The following is a 22,693-nucleotide window of genomic DNA, read 5'->3' as shown; positions in this document are numbered from 1 at the left end:
TCCAGGACGATACATGAGGCCAACGAGGGGGTCCGCACCGCGGCGAACCCAGGAGATCAGGAGATCAGGAAACACGACGTTGAAACGCGTGTGGCGGAACCCACCGCGCTGCGGCACGACGGGGTCGTCCGTCCCCGTGCGTCGTCCGTCAGCTTCAGGTGTGGGGCCACAAAGTGCGAGCGAGTGGAAGCGAGGTGCAACGAAGGAACGGTGTTGTATCCTGGATGTCCCAGTATGGTGCGCAGAGGTGCAGAGGTTGGACGTTTGCACGTTCACGTTCCCGCCTGGTTCCTTTGCTTCCAGTCCCCGGCCTGTGGGCCTGTGTGGGGATGTGAAACGCCCGGTGCCGTCCATACCTGTCGCACTCGATCGCGGATCCAGCAGGCAGGATATGTGTCATGCCGCATGGGACACAGGGACGTGGGCGTGGACGTGGACGTGGGTAGGGAGACGGCGCGAACAGTCCTTTGGGCAGCATGGTGGATGCGCCGGTGTCATGTCAGCCAGCGTGCAGCTGTGGCAGAGGCAGTGGTGGCAGTGATCGTCGCCACAAAGTCGCCCGCAGATCACAGAAGTTGCCACTGGGACAAGTGGGAGGCGCCCAGCCGCACCCAGATCCCAGAGGCAACCAAGACCAATGGACCCCAAGCTTGACCCACCCACTCCAGCCAGCCAGCAATAACGTCCAACACGACAAATCGCCAGACCTGTTACAGTAGTGCAGTACCACCTCCAGGCACCATGTGCACGTTATGCCACACAATGTAAGGAACACGAGGCGGGAGGGAGGCAGGGCCAGCGGGGTCTGGCCTGTGGCCTACGGACACAGGGGAAACACTGGCCGCCAGACAAGACGATGGGCAGCCGCATGGGTTTGTCGGAACGGGGAGCGGCTTATCGAGCGCGAGCGGGCAAGGAGACCGGGGGGGAATCTGCGGCCACGCGCGTGGGATTCTGGTGTGGATTGTCACGAGGAGAGCGGGGTTGAGCTACTGTACACGGTAAGTCGGTGGGGAATGGTTTCCCCACCGACTTACCAAGGCCCAAGGAGCGGACACGCAGCTGGCCTGTATGGCCTGGCCCAGCTGCCACATTTTTCATACCGACTGCCGACGTGCGCACGCTGGTGTGCCTCGGAATCCAGTCCAGGAACGTCACTGTCGTCGTGCCAGCCGCCACGCGCCTTGCGATGGCCGGCCTCGTTTGGTGGCCGGTGTCCTATTGGCCATTGGGGAAAGGGACGTCTGGATTGGGATCGGACCCAGAGCCGTGTGTCATGTCAAGTACACACGTCGCCCGTCGCCCCCCGCCCGCCACTGCGCCACTGCGCTGCCGGCTGGCCGTAGTGGGCAAGCACAAAGTGGACAGAGTGGACGGGACCCGGCGTGTGCGCTGGAGCGGGCTGGGTGGACGTGGCTGTGCCGTATGGACGCAGTGGACGTATGGAGATGCCACGGTCGCTGCCCGAACGGACGATACCACCGGACCACAAACCAACACCACCGAACATGCGTAACGCACCATACCCACCCACTGCAACGCAACGCACCTCCCCGCTGGAGTCCAAGGACCCAGGTCCCCCCCAGGCCCCACCCCCAGGCCCCACCCCCAGGCCCCTCCCAGGTCCTCACGCCCCAGGCCCGCGTTGCCCAGACCGGTGGGACGCGACGACCAGGCCGTGGTCATTGACTATCGGTCAGCGGGTTTGGCGAGTCTAGTGGGGGTCATGGGCTTGGTTTGGTGGGTGGGTATCCACGTTTTCCATCGTTTCCATCGTTTCCAGTTCCCGCCACGCGGTGCAGTCGGTGCCACGGTACCATCCGTGCTTGGTGCCGTGCGCGCGTGCGCGGCGCCGTGCCACCCGTGCTTGGTGCTTGGTGGCCAAGTTCCAGCCATGCGACATACCGGCCAGTACTGCAGTACGGCCGGTGCCGCTGCACAGCAGTACAGCACGCAACTGCACAACCACGCCACCCAGCAACCACCACCACGCAACCGCGCAACCACACAACCACGCAACCCAGTAAATGCGGACTGCCAAGCGTCCGTCGTCCGTCAACAGTACAAACAGACGTCAGCGCGCGTGACCACCGTGGCACAGGTGTACAGTGCAGGTGGCGAGCCCAATGGGCAAGTCCAGGCCGGCCAGAGCCCCCGCGACACGAAGAGCACGTTTGTGCAGCATGCCATGAGACCCAGGTCCATGGATCCATGGGCACAGCCGTACACCCGGCCATGGCGCCACGGCCATCACCGCCTGCCTTGCCGAGCCGGCACGTCGGCACGTCGGCACGTCGGTAACAGCGGTACAGCGTTGGGTTTGTATTCCGCGGGATACGTGCCACTTGTCCTTGGCGTTGACCTCGGCCTTGGGCTTGGCGACAGCGAGTCGCTGTATCGTCGTAGAGTCTGGACTGCTTGGGTCTGGAGTCTGGAGTCGGTCTGGAGGCTGGACGCCGGACGCTGGACGCTGGAGTGTGTTCTGGGTCTGCGTCGTCGTGTGGGATTGGGATTGGCATTGGGATTGCCGCGCGCATGGTGTGGCTTGAACGTTGCTCTGTGCCACCACCACTCACTGCCACTGCCACTGCCACAACCACCACCACTGCCCACGGTCTGACCGCTGCTGCCACTGGACATTTGCGCTGTGACATCACATCCCGCCTGCCCGGCTGGCCGCCTGCCCGACTCCTGACTCCTGACTTGTTAATCGCCCGGCTGGCGCTGGCTGGCCGCCACCGGTTCGTTTTGGTACAGGTTTTATTATTATTAGTCGTTTATTGAACTATTTTTCGCTCACGACAGCCCCGCGCCCCGGCCACGCCCCCCGGCCGCGCGCGAGAAAAATACGCAAAAAACACAATACGCAATACGCAGTATCCATACGCCATGTACGCATACGCATACGTATACGATCCGCACGCTGCGTGCGCAGGAATAAAAGGGATACAGGAAAGCAATACGATCGCGCGACTGCGTGCTGCGCCGCGCGCGCGCGGGCCTGGATCCCACCACGATACGATGTCCACGACATCCCTACCATAGCGCAGTCCCGTTGTTCATGTTTCGCATGTGGTGCATCCTGTGTAACAATGCCATATGCTATCATTCGCCGCCGTCGACGCCTCTGTTCCCCCCCCCCCCCCCCCCCCCTCCCCCTCCTCCCGCACGCGGCGTCCTCGTTCTAAGCTGTATGGTTGACGACCGGAGGGGAGGGAGAAGCAGGGGCAAGGGCAGGGGCGGGCAGGGGACCACCGACCAACGAGGCCGGCCTCGTCGATATGGCTGATGGCTGATGGGTGGGGTTGGACGCGGGGGGCAGGGTTACAAATGTCCATGGAAAATCAATGGTACAAGGGAGGGGCCGCCGGGGCGCGGCGGGTTGTTCATCGCGTGTCATGAATAGGGTGCAAGGTGTAGGTCGGCGCGCAGTGTCCTGGGTGGCGTCGGTCGTGTACGGCGTGTGTGTGCTGTCTGTCTGTCTTGTGTCTTGTGTCTTGGCTCTTGGGTCTCTGAGTGTGTCTCTTGGTCTCTGGGTTCGGTGCGGTTCGGTCGATTCGGTGTCCGTTGGGTGGCAGGGGGTGGGGGGAGATACAGTGAATTGGAGAGCCACGGTGCCGGTTTCGTGTGTTGGCGATGGATGGCATGGTCGGGGGCTGTCGGGGTGGTGATGATGCGCGCAGTATCGGCATATGCACGCTGCCCACGACGTTGCGGTGGACGGGTGTATGGGTGCACGGGTGGAGGACTTTGTGGCGCAGGGGCGAAATGGACGGCCGCAGCGGTGATTCTCACGCCAGCGGCGCAGGCCCGGCCGGGCCCCTTTGTGGGTCTCGGTCCGACACCGATCCACCGGGCAACCAGACTTTGGAGCCACACCGAACATTTCAATATCCTCGCCAGTGGGCCAGTGGCGCGCGCGCGATGGCCTCTGTACCTCGTGTGGTCTGGCTGCCTCATGGCCCTCATGGGCCCCCGCGGCCCCCGTGGCCCCCGTGGCCTCTCTCTCTCTCTGGGTCTACTCCTCGAGCGCGTGGCGGATCATTGCGCGGCGTGTCTTGATGCTCACTGCGCGGTCTGCGTCGGTGCACGCGCGCTGGATGCGGATGCTGGCGTCCACAATCTGCTCGAGGACACGGCCGTCGATGACCCCGCGGTCGTACAGACGGACGAGCTCGCCGTCTGTGATGCTGTCATACTCGTGTGGCTCGAACAGGAACAGGTCCGTGTACTGTGTGCTTCGCAGGGCCGCGGCCTGGTACTGCATGTGCAGCACGTGTGCGTGCTGCGTTTCGGGGACATGCGACGACGACAGACTGTGCGCGTGGCCCGGCGCAAACTGCAGCGAGTTGGCGTGTTGGTGGTGGTGGGGCAAGTGGTGCGGGAGCGTGTTGGGGGTGACGGGTGCGCTGTCGCCGTGCGTCCGTGGTGGTCCCGCGGGCACAGCTGCTGGAGCGGGTGGCGGCGGGGCCGTCAGGGGGATGTGGGTGGTCTGGAAGGGCGATGTCGGTGCCGACGAGCTGGCAAGCGACAGCTGGTCGGGAAGGAAGGCGGTTTGTTCCACGACCTGCGGCTGGCGGTGGCGGTTAGCAACGGGGGCCGGCGTCGTTTCCAAATTCCACTACTCACCGTCACTGGCAACGACTTGAGGTCGGCCCTGCTGTCGTTGGACGCGGGGAGACTGGGGGTGCGGCTGACGCTCCGCGAGCGTGTCTGTCGAGGCGACTGCATTCCCGGCATGGTGTGTGGTGGCTCAGACTGGGGTTTTCGTTAGCAACCACGACCCTCTCCCCGCCCAATTGTACCACTTACAGAGCAACGCGAGAGCCCCGGGCTGGAAAACGACGGCGGTGAGAGCTCCTGGTCGTCGTCGTCGAGGTCAATGTCGACAAAGAACGATGTGCGTGCGGTGTGTGCAGCTGTCCACGGTGTGCTTGGCCCAGCGGCGACGGCGTACAGGTCCGAGTCTGGGGTCTGGGGTGGTGGCAGGGGACGTCCCGCGGTGTGCCGGGAATTGGTGGCGGCAGCAACGGGCGTTCGTGGGGTTGGAGTGGTTGCTGGCGGTGGTGGTGGTGCTGGTGCCGATACAGTGGCGACGCGGGCAGCCATGGGGGAAACGAGGGGAGGAGGTTTGTTGACGGGGTTGTTCGTGGTGGTCATGGGGGAGACTAGCCTAGGACGAGTTGGGCAGCGTCTGGGGCTGTTGCACCTCGTGCTGCGAAAGCACAGAGGGGGTTTTGGCTGCTTTGCTATGGGTGTGGAGTTGGCGGTCGCAGCAGTTGCAGTCTTGGGTGTGCGTGGTAAGAGGGCAGGTGGGGTGTAGAACGGGTCGCTGCGCGGCGAGCGTGTGCACGCAGAGCAGGCGGGGTAGGTCGGGCGGGGAATGGTGGAGACGGGGTGGGGTTGGGTGTCGCGTTTTTTGTGATGTGAAAGAGTAAGTAGATGGTGGTGGTGGTGTGTGGGTCTGGGTTGGGGATGCCTGGTGAATGCGATGTGTACGGTACAATGAGCACGACGACAGAGGACGCGCGGGTGGTGGTGGTGGTGTGTGTGTGTGTGTGTGTGTGTGATGGACGATAGAGAGAGAGAGAGAGACGGTTGGGGCCAAGAGAGAGAGAGAGAGAGAAGAGAGAGACACACACAGTGCGATTGCGTGCCGAGCGTACGTGCAGCATGCAGCATGCAACCCCCCGTGTGGCGACGCCGCTCCGAGGTGACTGGACTGTCAGCGTGTGTGTCTGGAACTGTGCTTTTTGGTGTGTGGCCAACAAGGGTCTCTGGCCGTTCTGGCCGTTCTGGCCGTTCTGGGCCCACACACACACACACGCAGAGGAGCGACAATCACCCCCTGCCTGGGCCCAAATAAAATATAGGAAAAAAAGGTCTCGGCCCCTCCCCTCCCTCCCCACCCAAAAGGCCTGGCCCACATAGCCTGGGCACCCCCCCCCCCCCGGCCGAGCGCTACGAGCGACACGCGGGAGAGAAGGAGAGAGAGAGACCCAGGCCCCGCGGTCACACTCTGCCGCCGCCGCCGCCGCCCCGCCGCCTGCCGCGGAATGGCATATGCTCACACAGTTTACGCCGCCTGCCGCCTGCCGCCTGGCCTGCCGCCCCGCGCCCGCCGCCGACGTAACCTGCCAACAACGATACACCCAACGAGACACCCGTACACGGCTCTACCCAGACTGCGATATACTGTACCAGGCTGCAGGCAGCACGACATGGTCTCCTTTTTTGCATATATGCATTCGTTCCTGGTCTCTCCCTCAACAGCACAGACGGACAAGACCGAAAAAAGACACTACACGGGTCGGGGCCACCGCCCGTCGCCACCCACTGCGACAGCATCATGTCAGATAGATCTCTCTGGTAAAGATCTGCCTCGGGTCTGTCTGTCTGTCTGTGTCTGTGTTCCTTTATGGTTTGCAGTGGTGTGCTCTTCCAGCAAAACGCTGAGGCTAATATATCCAACCCACCCACCCAACCATAGGCCATAGGCAAGGTTGCTCGTGGCCGGCCGCGTCGCTCGGCATTGGTCGTTTCCGCAGCGTCTCTCTCACACTGTGTCGCGCAATCTCGCGGCCACTTTTTTGTTTGCTTTTTCTGATCGCTTGTGAGACATATTGAGCGAGGATCCACTCGGGCCGTAGCTGGCCACAAAACTGAATGCCCGTTGCATGTGCCACCCCCCCTGGTCTCTCCCCCTTTTGCCTGGCTTCATGCTCCTGCTGCTCCTTGTCGACCTTTGTCCTAAGCGATAAAGAGAGGCAAAACGTGGTGTATGCAGCTGGAACCTGGCCCATCCCACCCCTCGTTCTCCTGTTCCTTGTCGCGTAGCAGCTGTCTGTCTGCATGCTGCAGTATGTCCTTGGGGTTGTTCCTGTCGCGTCCACTGAAGTCTTGCCCGCGAGAAGGGGGAGCAAGGGGGGGGGGGGCGTCGGAAGGGCCCGCGTCGGTCGCGTCGGTCGCGACTCGAGAGTCGACCGTGCCACCGTCAACCCGCCGCCTCGCCGTTGGGGCGTGTGTGGGGGGTCTGGAATCAGGCGCTACCAGTGTATGTCCCCGCCCGCGATCAACAGAGCCCCCACGGTCTGGAATTACAGCGAGAGGGTGCAGACGTGCGGAGAGGAGGGTCGGACCCAAAACCGTTCTAGCGTCATGGCCTGGGCACATCCCACGCGCACTGGAAGAAAAAAAAAGAGGCCGATCCATCGGCTCGTCCGGGCTCTTGGCGCCAATGCCTGGGCCGCCGCGGCTGGGTGCCAACCCGTCCAGCAGCGTCCAGGCTTTGGTGCGTTTGGCAGGCAGGTTGGCCCTGTCTGCGGCCACACACGACACGAGTACACGAGATGGACACCGAAGGTCACCCCTCTTGCGTGCACGTCCATTCCCCCGCGCCCCGCGCCCCCCACACCTCTTTCGATTGTATCAACATGCAACATGGCCGTGGTGTTTTTGAACAGTGTACAGTGCAACAGTGCCGCAGCAGGGGACCGCCTTTGTGGCAGCACAACCTCGCCCCGCCAGCGCACCTCCGCGCCTCGAGCCAAGCACCAGCCAAGCAGCCAAGGTCGGATACCAGAGCAAGCCTCAATGAGATCAATGATCCAGCCATGCCAGCCATGCATGCATGGTCAACATGCCGGGGACGCGACCAGACCGCTTCCCACTCAACCCGATGCGTGCCAGCTGCCAGCCTGCCAACACAGCAAGACCCAGCTCGCAGCGGCGCGCAGCGCACAGTACATAATAATTTGAGCGACGAGGCGACTGCGCGCTGCCAAGATGCCGCTGCATGAGCTACGCGAGCTGCGCGCGCAGTGCCCTTGGGATCCAGAGTAACAGAGTACGGCAGTGCGCAGTGCAGTACGGCGCACGGCAAAAGTACTGGCGCGCGCGAAATAGACCGCACACGCGCTCGGTATCTCTCCGCTCTACGTTTTGCCCTCCACTCGTCCACTCCACTCCACTCCATCTCTCATTTTCAGTCCATTCTCACTCACGCACTCAATCAGACACATACATACACACATTCCGATCGCGTACCACCACCGCAAGGCGGGTCCCCCTCCTCCCCTCCTCCCCCACCCGCCTTCCGCCATGTTCCTCCCCCCGATCCTTCGACGGCTCTTCTCGGCCTCGCCCATCGTCGCGCCGCTCCTGCTCGCCCTCACCGTCATCACGCTCTTTGTGGGCTTTAGCGGCGTGCACCAGCACGTCGTCCCCACGGCGTGGGTGGGCGGGCCGGGCGTCGGCGGCGCCGTGCAGGCCGGTGCAGTCGCGGCCAACAACAACGGCGCCGGCATCCCCACCCCGGCACCCCCCGACGACGACGACGACAACCGCCTGCCGCCCGCGTACGCCGCGTACTTTTCCGACCTGCAGCTGCCTACCGAGCTCGCGTCCGTGCCCGTGCTCGGCGCGCGGCTGCGCGCGTTCCTCCGCCGCCCGGTACAGACGTACGCCGAGGCGCGCGAGGGCAACGACGCGCACTGCCCCGCGGCGCTGGCGGACCGTCTCGTCAACCCGGACCAGCTGCGCAACGAGGGCGCCTGGTGGGAGGCGCTGGCGGCGGGCGAGGTCGTGCGCCGCCGCGCGCAGCTCGTGGGCGCGCTCGCGGACGTGGTGCGCGGCGGAGGGAGCGTGGTGGGCGAAGAGGGGACGAGGGGGATTGTCATGACTGCGGGGAACAAGGTGGGTAGAAGGACGGAGCAAGCAAGGAAGCAGGAAGCAAGCAAGGAACAAACGTCATGGTGGAGGGTTACTGACACTTGTTCCCCAGGACACCACCGTCCGCCTCCTGGCGACCCTGCGCGTGCTCCGGAAACTCGACGTCGACCTCCCCGTCGAGGTGTTCCATTACCCGGACGAACAGGTCAACGACGGCCAGCGACAGGAGATTGAGGAGCTGGGCGGGACGCTCGTCGAGGTGAGTGTGGGGAGTGTGTGGAGGTGGTGGAGATGGACATGGACATTGTGCTACTCGGCACGCTTCTCGCGTCGCTGCTGCGCGGCGCGGCGGTCGCGGACGGGCGATCGTGCCGTCCCCGGGTCCCCCTACACCCACCCCCACGGCCCACGGACTAGGGCGCCCAACCGTCTCTTCACTGCGGCGCACAACCGTCTCTCCACTGCGGCGCACACCCGCCCTTGAACCCCCCCACCCCCCCGCTGACGCCCACAGGCCACGGGCGTGACCAAGACACCCGGCCAGTGGAAGAACTGGCAGATCAAGCCGCTGGCGCTCATCCAGTCGTCGTTTTCCGAAATCCTCTATCTGGACTCTGACAACATGCCCCTGCGGTCCCCGGTGCACCTGTTCGACGCACCAAACTACGTCGCGGGCGGACGCGCGGCGTTCTGGCCCGACCTGTCCAAGGACCACGCCAAGAACGCCGTGTGGCGCGTCATGGGCGAGGCGTGCACGCTCGCCGAGTGGACGTTTGAGAGCGGCCAGCTGGTGGTGTCCAAGGCCGGAAACCAGGGGCTCAACCTCGCGGCCCTGCACATCGCCGCGGCGATGATGGCCGACGACGCCGGGTCGCCGCATTCCGGTAACGGCGACGACGACGACGACGCCGCGCACCTCTCGGCGCGCGGGTTCTGGCTCAAGATGTGCGGTGGCGACAAGGACGCGTTCCGGTGGGCGTTCCGCGCCCTGGACATTGGGTACGTGCCCGCGCCGCGGTGGATGTCGGCTTTGGGCTTTTTGAACGGCGCCGACGGCCGGTTCTGCGGGCACACGACGCTGCAGCACGACCTCGTCACTCCCACGGGTTACACGGCGCCGCCGCCCCTGTTCGTGCATGCCAACCTGCTCAAACACCTCGGCGGCGGCGGCGGGTTCGGTACGGGTCCGGGCCGCCAGCGGCTGTTCTCGCACGTCAAGCGCATGGCGCTCGACGACGCCGGGATTACGAGCCTCAACTACGCCCGCATGACAGTGTACACGGGCCCGCGGAACATGTGTCTCGACCTCGGCGTCGAGGACAGCGCAGAGGCCGCAGAGGGCCTCGGCGAGAACAAGGTCGAGACGGTCGAGGTGGCGGACCTCGAGGGCAACCCGTTTGACGGCTTTGAAGACTTGTTCTTTGCCGCGGGCGGTAAAGTCGGCGGGTGGTAGGAGCGTGGGTGGGGGGTGCGCGCAGGCCGCGGTAGATCAATATACAGCTGGGCGAGAGAACGAGCGAGAGTGAGATTTATAGTCGGCGCGGTTTATAGTCGGCACAATCTCAATGTACAGTATTTTGTTTTGTTAGTCGTGTCAGTTGTGTGTGTTGCCGTTGCACCCTGGCCCGTTTGCTCGCTCCCCCGTCTCAGACACTGCTGTCCATGCCAACTAGTACATGCAGCCATGCTGCCATATTATCCTTACACCCCTCCACCCCCGCGCCTCCCTCATCCCACCACCACCGACGACCTCTGCGCCGCTGCGCCGCTGCTCGGGGTTCAACTGCACGGCTGGGGCGGTACAGTCGACATGCGGAAATTAAACGCCATCAAACGCCGTCCTCATCGCCATCTTCATCGCCTCGCCATCGCCTCGCCATCGCCCGCCGCTCGGCCGTTCGGCCTCGCCGCCTACTCCTGGGTCTGCCACAGACCGTACGACTTGCCCGGCTGGGTCTGCCACAGACGGATGGTGCCGTCCTCGCTTCCCGAGGCATACACCTCTCCGTCGGGCGAGTACGACGCGCACAGCACCGGTCCGTGGTGGCCCTTGTACACCTCGCGCTCTGCGCCCGAGTCGAGGTCGTACACGCGCACCCAGGGGTCGGCGGTGGAGCCGGCCACGAAACGGTCGCGGAGGAACGGGTGGAGGGACGCCGAGGTGACGTCGTGCGGCAGCTTGATGGACACGGGCGGGTGCTGGCGGAGGATGTCGAGGAAATGCACGTTCTTGCCCGCGGCGACGGACAGGGTGCCGCCGCCGTGCGCGAGCTCCATCGAGTTGATGGCGTGGCCCAGGTCCACCTCGCCCACCTGCGACAGCGAGCGCAGGTCCCACCAGCGCACTTTGCCGTCCTCGGCCGCGCTGACGGCGACGGACCCGCCCTGGCCCTCGTCCCAGACCAGGCTCCGGACAACGCCCTCGCACGACAGGCCGTCCGGGTTGGAGCCCAGCACCAGGGGCTGCGCGTCGGTGCGGTTCAGGTCGAACAGGCGGATCTTCTTCTCGTTGCCGCCCGTCAGCAGGTACTGCGGCGTCACCTGCGGGTTGAGCGCCACAGAGCGCACAATGTGGTTGTGCGAAAACGAGTGCAGCGCTTCGCCGCTGTTCGTGTCCCAGATCTTGCTGTGCGGGGTCAGCAATGGGTTGTGGAGGAGTACCGGAGCGGAGCAGAGGCCGCACGGATCTCGCTCGCGCGCAGCAAGCGCAGCGCAGCCGGAGCAGAGCGGAGCTGCCCACGTCGACCTTTCACTCGACCTTTGACTCACGCAGAAAAGTCGGCACTGCCAGTCACCGCGCGGGACGCGTCGAGCGAAAGCTTGGTGGACCACACGGCACCCTTGTGGCCTGCGTCTCGTCAGCTGTGGACCATGCGGCCAGACCAAACACCCAAACTCACCAAGGAAGGTGCCGATCCAGTCGCCCAGCCAGCTACGCAGCATCGGGTTGCCGTCCTTGCACGCCGAGATGAGGAGGTACGAGCCGTCCGCGAGACTGTGAAAGTGTATATCAGCACGATGCACAGACACGAGGGGACGCGTAAGGGTGCGGGCAAGGTACCGCAGGTACAGTACAGTTCAGTACAGTACCGTACAGCACAGTACAGGACGGTACACTTCCCGGGATAACGCGACGCTACTCACAGGTTGGAGAACTGGAGGTGGGGCACTGGCCGGGTGTGGCCAGAGCACAGCAGCGGCTGCACCTTGACGGCGGCGGCGTTGGCAGCAGGGTTGACCACGGAGCCGTTGCCGTTTGTGGCCTGGGGCCCGGCGCCGACGCCGACACTGGAAGGAAAGCCGTTGGTGGGGTACGCGACCATGGTTGTCTGTGGGCGATTCTAAGTTTACTTAAAGATACGGGGGGGATTCAACGATTTGTGTTGTGTAGGTCGCCAGAATTACAGGTGACGCAGGGGGGTTTGGAACTAGCGCGGAGACGGAGAGTTTGTCAGACGAGATGAGGCTTGTAAAAAAACAAGTTGTTTGTTTAGCACGAGGAGGGAAGGAGGAGTGATCGTCGTTGTTGGGGGAGTTTGATACGCGTCGCGTTGTTGGTTGGTTGGGGGCGTGGTATCCGAGAAGAACGTGGGCAAGGTTGGTTCGATGAGTGCAGGTGGTGTTGTGGGACGTGTGTTGGGGCTCAGCCCGGGGAGGAGTTGGAGTGTGGTGGTGGTGGTGTCTATGTGGTCAAGGTTTGGAAGCGCGATGCTTCGCGGATGATGGTGGGGTTGGAACGCGTGTGTGGGTGTGTCGATGTGGATTGGTGGAGCGAAACGGTGGCGTGAGCCGAGTGAGTTGGGTATCTGGTGTGTGTGTTTGGGGGATTCTAGATGCTGGGAGATGGACAACGGAAGGGAGACGTGCGGGGAGGCGAAGAGGGAGGGGAGGGGGAAGGGGGAGGGGGGGAGAGGAGGGGGACGGTGTGGATGATGAGGAAGCGATAAATGATGACGAGCTGCAACCCGGAATGGCCCCATCTCGCTGCTGCTGCCTGCCAGCTGCCGACGCGGGCGACGCGACGGGCGATGCACCGCACAGCCAGGAGACGCCGTCAACCCTCCCCGCCACTCGCCGATATCGCCGCAAATCCCCGGGCTCGTTCAAGGCACCTCCATCTTGCAAGTGTGCTGCACGTCCACCATATCCGTATACCACAACAATCCAACACATATACACCAAACAGCTCCTAGAGCTACCCCTTCTCACCCAGCCACCGAACTCGCTTTCCGACTCCGTCTTTCACGATGAAGCTCGTCAGGTGAGCTGAACGGGACCTCACACATCTCGCGCAAGCAGCTCACACGCACAGGTTCTTGATGAAGCTTAACAACGAGACGGTCACGATCGAGCTCAAGAACGGCACGGTCATCCACGGAACCATCACTTGTGCGTTCCGGCATGCGGGAAGGGGACGACAGGGAGTGCTACTGGATGTCGTATGGAGTGAGCGGGTGCTCCAGGACCGCGTGCACGCGCTCTGATGGCAACGACGCATGGTAACATCAGTTGTTGTCGTGCGCGCGTCTCTGGCATCTCCCCTCCAACTCCTCTCTGGGAGGACGACATTGCCGCTAGATGCGTCTGGCACGGTTACCTGTGCTTGGGCTCTGGGGAATAACAAGCTCTCCGCCAGACGCCGCCACCGGTGTCGCCTGCAACCTCCCTTGTCTGCCTTCCCTCCCGCAACTACGCACCTGTAGCTGACACTCTCCCCAGCCGTCGACCCCCAGATGAACACTCACCTCAAGTCTGTCAAGCTCTCCCTCCGCAGCCAGCCCGCCGGCACGCCCCCACAGCACCTGGACTCGATCGCCGTGCGCGGCAACAACGTGCGGTACTACATCCTGCCCGACTCGCTCCCGCTCGACACGCTGCTGGTCGACGACGCCCCGCGCGCCAAGAAGCGCAAGGAGGGTGCCGCCGCCGCCGGCCGCGGAGCGCGTGGTGGACCCCGCGGCGGTCGTGGTGGTGGCCGCGGTGCGCCGCGTGGCGGCCGTGGCCGTGGCCGTGGCTTCTAAGCAAGGGCAAGGGAGCTAGAGAGGGCGACGGCGGCGGGTAGAAGTTTCAAGAGAGAGAGAGGAAAAATACGCAACGCGCGCACACGCGTTTCGCTTTGTTTTGTGACGACGACGATCACTAGGGCACAGACCGATTCCCATGCCCGGCATGTATTCCCATGGCTCTGTACACCAGCGGCAGCATTGCACTTTGACGACCACCACTGACGGACGTCGTCTCTGGGCGTGACTGGTTCATACATGTTTAGGCTTGGCTAGGTTCTGGAGCGACCTCCTTGCCTTCACACATCACGCTCTCGTTCCCATGTCTAACGTGGTGTGGAGGGATGTGGTGTGGAGGGCAGACGCATGGCACGTCCTGGACCGCTCACGTCATTCTCGCTGCGAGACGCATCCTCTTGCCGCCCTTTCTCGTCCACATGCTCTTGTCGAGTCCGTCGCGTGCCCGTTCTGCTTCTGCCCTGCGAGCCGGGGGTTCCGAGTGCGCACGACGCGGCCAGAACGTTTCGTTGGCAAGGTTGAGAGGGCAGGAGAGGGGCACACTGCCATCTTGCGGTCTTTGGCTTTGCCCATACTTGCGACGTGATCTTAGCATAAACTCTACGCCGGGAGTCTCCGTGCCACTCTGATAGCTGCGGTTTTCCACACGTTGACGCGAGGGAGCCGCTACGCAGCGGCCCTTGCGGACAGTGAGTGGTGAACAACAGAACAGCAAGTGAGCGTCAATGAGGTGAGTAGCGTGGATCTGGTTCACTCCACTGCGACGCCGCATGTCACGTCGCACCCAGCCTCGCCATTAGTCGCGGACAAGTCCTGCGCCAGAACTGGAATCTAGATATACATGCATTTGAGTCGTGCGATGTGTTGAGAATGGGGGGGAGAGGTGGGGTCTAGACGGTGGGCCTGGTGGTGGTGGTGGTGTTGTTGGTGACGTCCGCGTCAATCTTCCGCTGCTCGCGCTCCAGCGCCTTGGCCTCGGCGGCACGCGCCGCGAGCTCCTTCTTGCTTGGCTGGTACTTGGGGCCGGCAAACCTCTTGGTGCCGACGAGGTTGCTGTACCACGTGCTGCGCTGGTGCTGGATGAGCGCGTTGCGCTCGACCACCGACAAGCCCTGGTACCACTTGGAAAAGGTATGCTCGGTGACGCCCTTGGGGGCCATGGGGCCAAACGTGCCCAGCGAAGGCAGGTTTATGCTCATAAAGGTGGAGACGTAGGGCTTGAGCTGGAAGCAAAGGTTAGCATGGTGTCGCGCGGACGACAAACGCCAAAGTTGGCTGCGGCGGCGCCGGGGAGGGGACACAAAAGACGTCGATGGGCCAACCTGTCCGTCCCTCCAGACGCTTCACCACAAGACACCCACAGTAGTGTTCTCAAATGCCTCGGCACCAGGACCGACGTAGAAGCGGACCTTCTCGTCCTCGACACGGAACTTTGCCTTGCCGCGAATGACGTGGTGACCGGGGACACCTGTCCTGCGACCGGGCTGGCCGGGGACGTAGGCCTGGCGGGTGCCCTTGTAGTAGTCCTTGTTTCCGCGCTTGGTGGTGAGCGGGAGACGCGAGGCGCCCTGGAGCGAGAACGTCGGGCGCATGGTGGTGGTGGTGGTGGTTGTGTTTAACGAAGCTACGCGAACCAAATGTCAAAGTGCGTTGAGCGTTCGGGAAAAGTAGAGATGGAGGTGCCTGGAAATGTCTGGTAGGCGTGCGGCAACGTGGGCGGCGGGCCTATTATTATGTAATACATAATTCACATAATTCCACCGACGACGATGCCCCCTCTCGCTGACAATGAGAGGAGCGTGTGGCACAAGAGCCCGGATTCTTCTTATGCTTCGAAAAATCAATAGCAGGCTGATCGCGCGACATGGCATCGGCTTCTCGCCATCACTCTGATCCCCATCGCTCTAGATTTATATCTGAAACCACATCTCACCCCTCTCCCTCGCAACACTCACTCAGTCACCTGCATGCCACCTGCAGAAACGACACCGCCCAACGTGGCACTGCGCGCCACCCTGTTCCTCAACGAGGGAGTCATCAAGGCGTTCTGGTGAGCTCCAAGCGACATCAAAGCTCACACAAAACAGCACTGGGTACGGCTGCCCGACTTGCCGACTCGGTGACGGCGCCGAGGTCGTCCTCGCCCCCTCGGCACCCCTGCGCAAGGAATACTACGAGGTGGAAGCCTCCTCGTGCCGGGACTGCACGCGCCCGGGGGGTATGTACCGCGTGTCACACTGGGGCAAGCGCCGAGTGTCCGTTGTCAACGGCGAGACTCAGGTCGCCCACCTCGTCCGCGTACACCGCAAGAGCCTGCTCGAGATCAACCCCGACGGGTCGGCCCCACTCTCACGCCCGGCATCGCCACACACGCCCCCCACGTCCGACCCATCGACGTACCCCTCTGGAAGGCAGAGCACCGAGCCGACTTCCCCGTTCCGTCTTGGGGTGCCCCTCAAGAAGAGCAGTGGACGGCGTCGCGAGTCTGAGCCGCTTCCCACGTCCCCCGCACCACCCAAGGCCGCGCCCCTGCCACCGAGCAGCCCGCTGCCCAAGACTCCCCCAAGGGCCGATCCGCCACGGTATGCAGCTTGACAACTGCCTACCACAGCTGACGCAACCCCACAGAACTAGGACCGCGAGCCACCCACACCCTCTTCACAGCTACTGGTCGCCTGAACCCACGTCCATCACGCCTCCTCCGCGACCATCGGGGCCCAAGCCGCGTCCGCCACTCGTCGGCCCGTCCGCCCCGCCATCGACCCCCCGAAGCGAGCCCACTGCCCGCGACGTCCGCCACTGTTTCCTCCTTGCTCCGGCGTGTCGCCGAGCTGGAATCCCAAAACATCGCCCTTCAGCGGCAGCACCGGGCACTGGAGAGCGACACGGGCGCCCAGCTCGCCGCTAAGCACGCCCTGCTGAAAAGTACGCTCAGGGCGAGCGCCGTCGACAAGGCGGCCTTGGAGGGCGAGAACACCCAGCTCAAGGCGGACGCGAGGCGGCTGCGTGCCCAGCGCGACGCGCTCAGTGCCAGTGCCAGTGCGAATGCGGTCGCGATGGGCGAGATGGAGGATAAGGTCGCAGCACTCGAGGCGGAGCGGCGGCAGTGGCGCACCGACAGCGACGAGCTGCGCGGGACGGTGAGGCGCCTCGAGGGCAAGTTGGCCCAGTTGCGGGTCATCAAGGAGAGCATGGGGGCTGAGGTGGACAAGGTGTTGAATGGGGACAAGGTGGTGAATGGGGACAACAAGAGGAGGTGAGTGAAACGTACGCGCGAGAGAATCCAAAAAGAAAAAACAGGAAGCATATTGGCGGTTATTTCTTGAATTGGCCTTTGTAACGAAACGTGTGGTTTATGGATGCACCTTGATGTTTATGCGTGGTATACTGGAGCATTCATTGGCTTTAAAACAGTTCAAGACAGGCCAGTTTCGCTTCACGAGGGCAGGCAAACGTGCTGGCCGCGCTGGCTAAGGTTTGTGGCGGCCGTCCGATGCGCGCCGACTCACTGACGGCTCACTGACCGAAACCCTCGCCACGGTGGGGTTGGACTGATCGTTCTGTTCGACTTGACACACGGCTGGACACGGCAACTGGGATACGTGATTATACATGTGCACTCCCTGCTCCTCACTGGATCACTGACCACTTCATGCCACCTATATCTTCTTCATGTCGCGAAACGAAACACACCTCGGATCTACCCATGAGCCTGACGTCCCCCGCCGACCGGAATGTCGCTGCTCGACGCGAAACACACGCGAGACAAGGAAGGAGCCTGCCTTGCAGGCAGTCACTGATTCATATCTCCTGACGGGTCGTCCACGGATCCCGCGACATTGCGAGATCTGCCAGACATCAGAGATCTTAGCCCGGTGACACCCCTCCACCCGCTCCATGACATGCGGCCTCGTCGTGTGCTCGTGAATTGCCCTTGGGCGTTGACTGCACGTGTGTTTCACTGCCGGGCGACTTCATCGCTGCGAACGTCCGTCGTGCCACTCGCCCTCCAAACCCGCGCGCGTCGTCCGATGCCACGCTATGCATGTCATTGTTTATCAGAACAGAGGATAGATAGATGCCGAGCCTGTAATTTGGGGAAGACTTTTTTGGACACTTGGTCAGTCTCCGCTTGCGGTTTAAGCGCCGATCAATAATATGTCGGCGCTGCTACACCCTCTCTGTCACTCTCTCCTCAATGCAGTTTCGCCGTCTTGTCCGCCACTCTTTTCTCTCATCAATCTTCTCCACTCTGCCACCACCTCCCACTCCACCTCCCACTCCTCCTCTCCCTCCTCTCCTCCGTTTCTTCACTTGGGCTCCGCGCGGAGCCCAAGGTCTTCTGCCTTTCTCTCCGGTTGTGGTGTGCCGAATCAAACAAAGGGGGACATGCGCCGCTTAGAAGAGCATGTCCTGGAGACCGGCGGCGTCGAGGCCGGCGTTCTCCTTAACGCCGAGCTCAAAGTAGCCGTAGATGATGGTGACGGCCATGAGGATACCGGTTCCCGAACCGAGGGCGCCCATCATGTCGGCGGCGAACGAAAGGAGACCGAGGACGGCACCGCCGACGGTAGCGGCGGTGGGGATGACGCGCTTGAGCTCCTTGTAGATCGAGGCGTCACGGTGGCCGGCAAGGGTCATGGACTGGTCCTTGAGCTGCTTGGCGACGTCGCGGGGGCCCGAGCCCGAGACCTCAATCCAGGTCTTGGAGAAGATGGCGCAGGCAGTGACAATGAAGGCGAGGTAGACGACGGTGTGGAAGGGGTCCGAGAGGGCCGACTTGAGGCTGTGGGGGGCCGACATGTAGTACGAGATACCCGAGATGGCCGAGAGCTGGGTCGAGTCGTCAAGGGGCTCCCAGACACCGAGGAGGCGAACAAGGAGGTTGTTGGGGAAGCGAGCCGAGAGCATCTGCGAGACGAGGAAGACGTTCGAGGTGAGGGCCGACTGGAGCATGATGGGCATGTTCGAAGTGTAGAAGAGCTTGACGGGGTAGACCGAACGCTGGCCGCGCATCTTGGACGACTTGATGGGGATCTCGATGCGGAAGCCCTGGAGGTAGATGACGGCGGCAAAGACGGCAATGGTGGCAAGAACGTTCATCATGTTGGGGAGACGCTCGCGGTAGAAGGCCTCCTTGAGGGCGCGCGACTTGTCGTTCCAGGTGAGGAGGAGGTGGAAGAGGGCAATGACGGCACCCTCAAACTCGGGGCCGCGGCCAGTGTTGATAGTGTTGGGCGAGAAGCACTTCCAGACGATCGACTCGCAGATGTTGGTCGCAATGAAGAGCGAGATACCCGAGCCAAGACCGTAGCCCTTGGTGAGGAGCTCGTCGAGGAGGATGACAATGAGCGAGGCGGCAACGAGCTGGAGGATAAGAAGGAGGCAGACACCGGCGCCGAGCGACGAGGGCGAGCCGTAAAGGCCAGTGAGAACGTAGACGGTAGCCTGGCCAAGAGCGATAATAAGAGCAAAGACTGAAAAGCATGGTCAGCCAACAAACGTGACAACACAAAACAGCCAGCTGCACGACTCACGCTTCTGGGCCGAGCCGAAGAGGGCGCGGTCGTCCTTGAGGCTAAAGTCAACCTCGATGAGCTGGGCACCGGCGAGGAGCTGCATGATCATGCCCGAAGTGACAACGGGGGTGACACCGAGCTCCATGAGGGTACCACGGTTCGAGGCAAGAATAACACGGAGCCAGTAGAGGGGGTCGGACGAGTCAGACGACATGATACCGTAAAGGGGAACCTGGGCGCAGACGAGGAAGATAAGGAGCGTGGTGGCCGTCCAGAGGACCTTGTGCTGGAAAGTGACCTGTAGAGTAGGCGTCAGTTGTGGATGTTCCACGCGGCACGCGAGTGGATGCAGCGGTAGCCGGCCAACGTAGGCAGCTCATCCAGCGCGCGCGCGCACCGGTATAGACAACAGCATCAACGCACCTTGCGCTCAGGAGCAGTGACCTCTGGGAGGATGCTCATGAACGGGCGGACGAGCTCGAGGAGTCGGACTGGTACAATGTCAGCACATGTGTTCCCTTGGTCTCTCTTGCTCGCGGTTGCTGGAAAGCGAGTTTCGAGACTGCGAGGACAATGTTACGCACAGCCCATGTTGGCGAGTTTCCGTGGGGGTCAGGGGCCGTAAACCGAGAGAAGGGGGGGGCGGAGATGGTCCTTGAAGAGGATGACAAGGACTGTAGAGGAGGGGGTTGTGGACAATGTAGATGGAAGAGGATGGAAGAGGACGAGAAGGGGGGGACCGACGACACGCTGGCACTCGCTGGCGCGCTGGAGCCTCTCCAGGGGTGTGAGGGGCGGTCTCTCGCCGGTTACAGGGAAAACAGCCCACCCAGGCCACCCACCCATGCGTTTGGCTGGTGAAACATGGTATTACGTAAGATATTTATGGCCCTCTGCCTCCACACGATCCATCCACCACCACGGCCCGCACGCCCGCCGTCATTTATTTAGGCCCCGCGTTTCGGCCCGCAAAAGTTGGCGGACAGTCAGGCAGGCTTGTGGTGCAAGCTTGCGAGGTGGATAGATACGCGACCGTCCGCTCCAACCTTCCGTCCATCGCACTCTACTACACACAATGGCAGAGACAACAACCCAGAACAAGCCCGACAGGGAAGACGACATCCGCGGCCGCGCAGGTGTCGCCCCCGTCAAGGCCGAGTAAGTCGCCTCCCTTGCTCCGTCTGCACCTTTGCCGTGTCTGACTCGTACAGGTACATTATCGAGCGTCCAGGTGGCGAGTCGTCGCGCGGTGCTCGCCAGGTCGACGATGACGCCGCCGAGGGCCGCTCCGACGACCGTGGCGACTCGCGCAACAACAAGCGCCAAAAGACCAAGACGGGCTGGAAGGCCCGCCAGGCCGGCAAGGCCCGTCCCACCGGCGAGGCTGCCGTCCGCATCTGCAAGGCCTGGGAGACGACTGGCGAGTGCTCCCGTGGCGACGCGTGCAAGTACGCCCACTCGTGGGCTGGTTACTTTGAGGTCAAGCCCAAGGACACGCACTACGAGGCCAAGGCCGGTTTCTTTGAGGAGGAGCCCTTTGTCCGCTCCACTGCGTCGCCACTGGTTGGTGGCGAGGACGTGATCGGCAAGACGCTCGACCTCACCACCGAGTGCCCCGTGTATGCCGATCTGGGCTATTGCCCGTTTGCATGGCGCTGTCGCTACCTCGGTGGCCACATCCGCAAGGTGACGGAGGCTGGGCCAGACTCTGTGACTCGTCTCGGCGAGTGGGAGCTCGCCACCAAGTCCGAGGCGACGGAGCCGGGAAACAAGCACAACGAGGTCAACTGGCCCTCGTCCGAGATGCTCAGCCAGCTCAAGAACAACAAGTACGCCTGGCGCTTCTCCCCTGTCTACCTCCACCATGTCGAGCCTGAGAAGCCGTTCGCTCTCGCCATGCCCAAGGGCTCCTTCAAGAAGGGCAAGGGCGGCAAGGTGCAAGCCGTCCAGCTCAGCGAGGAGGACGCCATGAACGGTGCCGAGGAGGCTGCGGCGAACGAGGAGGAGGAAGCTGCCAACGCCGAGCCCAAGGGCCTCGTCCCCGGCGAGGCTGAGGCCATGGACGTCCCCCTCCGCCCCGAGGAGAAGCGCCGGCTCAACTGGGAGAACGGACTGTACCTCGCTCCCCTGACTACTGTTGGCAACCTGGTAGGTAGGCTTCAACAATCTCAAGCTAACCTTCCAGCCCTTCCGTCGCTTGTGTACCGACTACGGCGCGACCATTACCGTCTCCGAGATGGCGCTCGCCCAGCAGCTCGTCACCGGCCAGACTGAGGAGTGGGCGCTTGTCCGCCGTCACCAGAGCGAGAAGATGTTTGGTGTCCAGCTCGCCGGCGGTTTCCCCAACCGTATGGTCCCCGCGGCCGAGGTTATTGCCCGCGAGCTCGGCCCCACCGGTGTCGACTTTGTGGACATCAACATGGGCTGCCCCATCGACCTTCTCTTCAACCAGGGTGCCGGCAGTGCTCGTACGTGGTGCTAGTCTGATGAGACGCTGACCACTGCAGTTATGGACAACGCGGGTCGTCTTGGCAGGATTCTCATTGGCATGAACCGTGCTCTTGGAGAGAGTAAGTGGTGCGAGTCTGAACGACGAGCTAACATCACGCAGTTCCTCTGACTGTCAAATTCGTTGGTACCCGCCCAGTGTGTTTGTTGCTGATCTCAGCGTACCGGTGTCGCGGCTACCAAGCCCAATGCTCACAAGCTCATCCCCCGTTTCGCCAGCGAATGGGGAGCGAGCGCCATGACTGTGGGTATGCAGACCTTGGCCGCAGTCTAACCCACCAGCTCCACGGCCGCTCTCGCCAGCAGCGCTACTCCAAGCTCGCCGACTGGGCGTACGTCCGTTCGTGCGTCGACGTCCTCCGCGACACGTGCAAGGACGAGGGTCTTGCCCCCATCCCCATCTTTGGCAACGGCGACTGCTTCTCGGCCCAGAGCTACTACGAGGAGAAGGAGCGTTCGGGTGTCGACGGCGTCATGGTCGCGCGCGGTGCGCTCATCAAGCCCTGGATCTTCACCGAGATTGCTGAGCGTCGCGAGTGGGACATTACCGCCACCGAGCGTCTCGAGGGTATCCGCAAGGTACGTGCAGCTGCATTCAATGGCTTCCTTGTAGCTGCGACTGACGATCCAGTTTGCCGAGTACGGCCTGTCGCACTGGGGTTCCGACACGATGGGCGTCAACACCACCCGCCGGTTCCTCTGCGAGGCCCTGTCCTTCCAGAGCCGCTACATTCCCATTGGTCTCCTCGAGCGCATGCCCCCATGATGAACGAGCGCCCACCGCAGTACCGCGGCCGTAACGAGCTCGAGACGCTCCTGTCCAGCTCCAACGTCACCGACTGGGTCAAGATTTCGGAAATGTTCCTGGGCCCCGTCGACGCCAGCTTCAACTTTACCCCCAAGCACAAGAGCAGCGCCCACGGCGAGGAGGCGCAGGGATAGATACAGTACAGTGCCTGCCACTGGCCACTGACA

The 22,693-nt window shown here is 62.8% G+C and overlaps 8 protein-coding genes across 8 annotated transcripts; 4 read left to right on the top strand and 4 right to left on the bottom strand.

Annotated features, from left to right (window-relative positions):
* Nucleotides 1–4,018: 4,018 nt before the first annotated feature.
* EHS24_001896 (uncharacterized protein) lies at nucleotides 4,019–5,160 on the bottom strand (the record flags this gene model as incomplete). Its single annotated transcript, XM_028617656.1, has 3 exons — nucleotides 4,019–4,573; nucleotides 4,630–4,758; nucleotides 4,813–5,160. 3 exons carry the CDS (start codon nucleotides 5,158–5,160, stop codon nucleotides 4,019–4,021), a joined length of 1,032 nt encoding a protein of 343 aa, XP_028474119.1.
* Nucleotides 5,161–8,100: 2,940 nt separating this feature from the next.
* EHS24_001895 (uncharacterized protein) lies at nucleotides 8,101–10,123 on the top strand (the record flags this gene model as incomplete). Its single annotated transcript, XM_028617655.1, has 3 exons — nucleotides 8,101–8,625; nucleotides 8,783–8,929; nucleotides 9,185–10,123. 3 exons carry the CDS (start codon nucleotides 8,101–8,103, stop codon nucleotides 10,121–10,123), a joined length of 1,611 nt encoding a protein of 536 aa, XP_028474118.1.
* Nucleotides 10,124–10,581: 458 nt separating this feature from the next.
* Nucleotides 10,582–11,993, bottom strand: EHS24_001894 (uncharacterized protein; the record flags this gene model as incomplete). Its single annotated transcript, XM_028617654.1, has 4 exons — nucleotides 10,582–11,296; nucleotides 11,440–11,518; nucleotides 11,571–11,665; nucleotides 11,815–11,993. The coding sequence occupies 4 exons, from the start codon at nucleotides 11,991–11,993 to the stop codon at nucleotides 10,582–10,584; spliced, it is 1,068 nt and encodes a 355-aa protein (XP_028474117.1).
* Nucleotides 11,994–12,917: 924 nt separating this feature from the next.
* On the top strand, nucleotides 12,918–13,691 carry SMD1A (Small nuclear ribonucleoprotein SmD1a; the record flags this gene model as incomplete). Its single annotated transcript, XM_028617653.1, has 3 exons — nucleotides 12,918–12,931; nucleotides 12,983–13,059; nucleotides 13,390–13,691. The coding sequence occupies 3 exons, from the start codon at nucleotides 12,918–12,920 to the stop codon at nucleotides 13,689–13,691; spliced, it is 393 nt and encodes a 130-aa protein (XP_028474116.1).
* An 890-nt stretch (nucleotides 13,692–14,581) lies between these two features.
* Nucleotides 14,582–15,283, bottom strand: EHS24_001892 (uncharacterized protein; the record flags this gene model as incomplete). The annotated part of the gene is made up of 2 exons (XM_028617652.1): nucleotides 14,582–14,914; nucleotides 15,053–15,283. 2 exons carry the CDS (start codon nucleotides 15,281–15,283, stop codon nucleotides 14,582–14,584), a joined length of 564 nt encoding a protein of 187 aa, XP_028474115.1.
* Nucleotides 15,284–15,658: 375 nt separating this feature from the next.
* On the top strand, nucleotides 15,659–16,599 carry EHS24_001891 (uncharacterized protein; the record flags this gene model as incomplete). Its single annotated transcript, XM_028617651.1, has 3 exons — nucleotides 15,659–15,741; nucleotides 15,779–16,273; nucleotides 16,320–16,599. 3 exons carry the CDS (start codon nucleotides 15,659–15,661, stop codon nucleotides 16,597–16,599), a joined length of 858 nt encoding a protein of 285 aa, XP_028474114.1.
* A 1,490-nt stretch (nucleotides 16,600–18,089) lies between these two features.
* On the bottom strand, nucleotides 18,090–19,801 carry SEC61 (translocon subunit; the record flags this gene model as incomplete). The annotated part of the gene is made up of 4 exons (XM_028617650.1): nucleotides 18,090–19,168; nucleotides 19,229–19,508; nucleotides 19,634–19,701; nucleotides 19,795–19,801. 4 exons carry the CDS (start codon nucleotides 19,799–19,801, stop codon nucleotides 18,090–18,092), a joined length of 1,434 nt encoding a protein of 477 aa, XP_028474113.1.
* A 484-nt stretch (nucleotides 19,802–20,285) lies between these two features.
* On the top strand, nucleotides 20,286–22,660 carry DUS3 (tRNA-dihydrouridine synthase 3; the record flags this gene model as incomplete). The annotated part of the gene is made up of 9 exons (XM_028617649.1): nucleotides 20,286–20,368; nucleotides 20,422–21,358; nucleotides 21,396–21,678; nucleotides 21,718–21,780; nucleotides 21,822–21,841; nucleotides 21,879–21,962; nucleotides 22,001–22,297; nucleotides 22,350–22,394; nucleotides 22,505–22,660. The coding sequence occupies 9 exons, from the start codon at nucleotides 20,286–20,288 to the stop codon at nucleotides 22,658–22,660; spliced, it is 1,968 nt and encodes a 655-aa protein (XP_028474112.1).
* Nucleotides 22,661–22,693: the final 33 nt, after the last annotated feature.

This window comes from Apiotrichum porosum, assembly GCF_003942205.1.
Source record: "Apiotrichum porosum strain DSM 27194 chromosome Unknown scaffold_11, whole genome shotgun sequence".
Lineage (NCBI taxonomy): Eukaryota > Fungi > Basidiomycota > Tremellomycetes > Trichosporonales > Trichosporonaceae > Apiotrichum > Apiotrichum porosum.
This window is presented reverse-complemented; position numbering and strand designations above follow the sequence as displayed.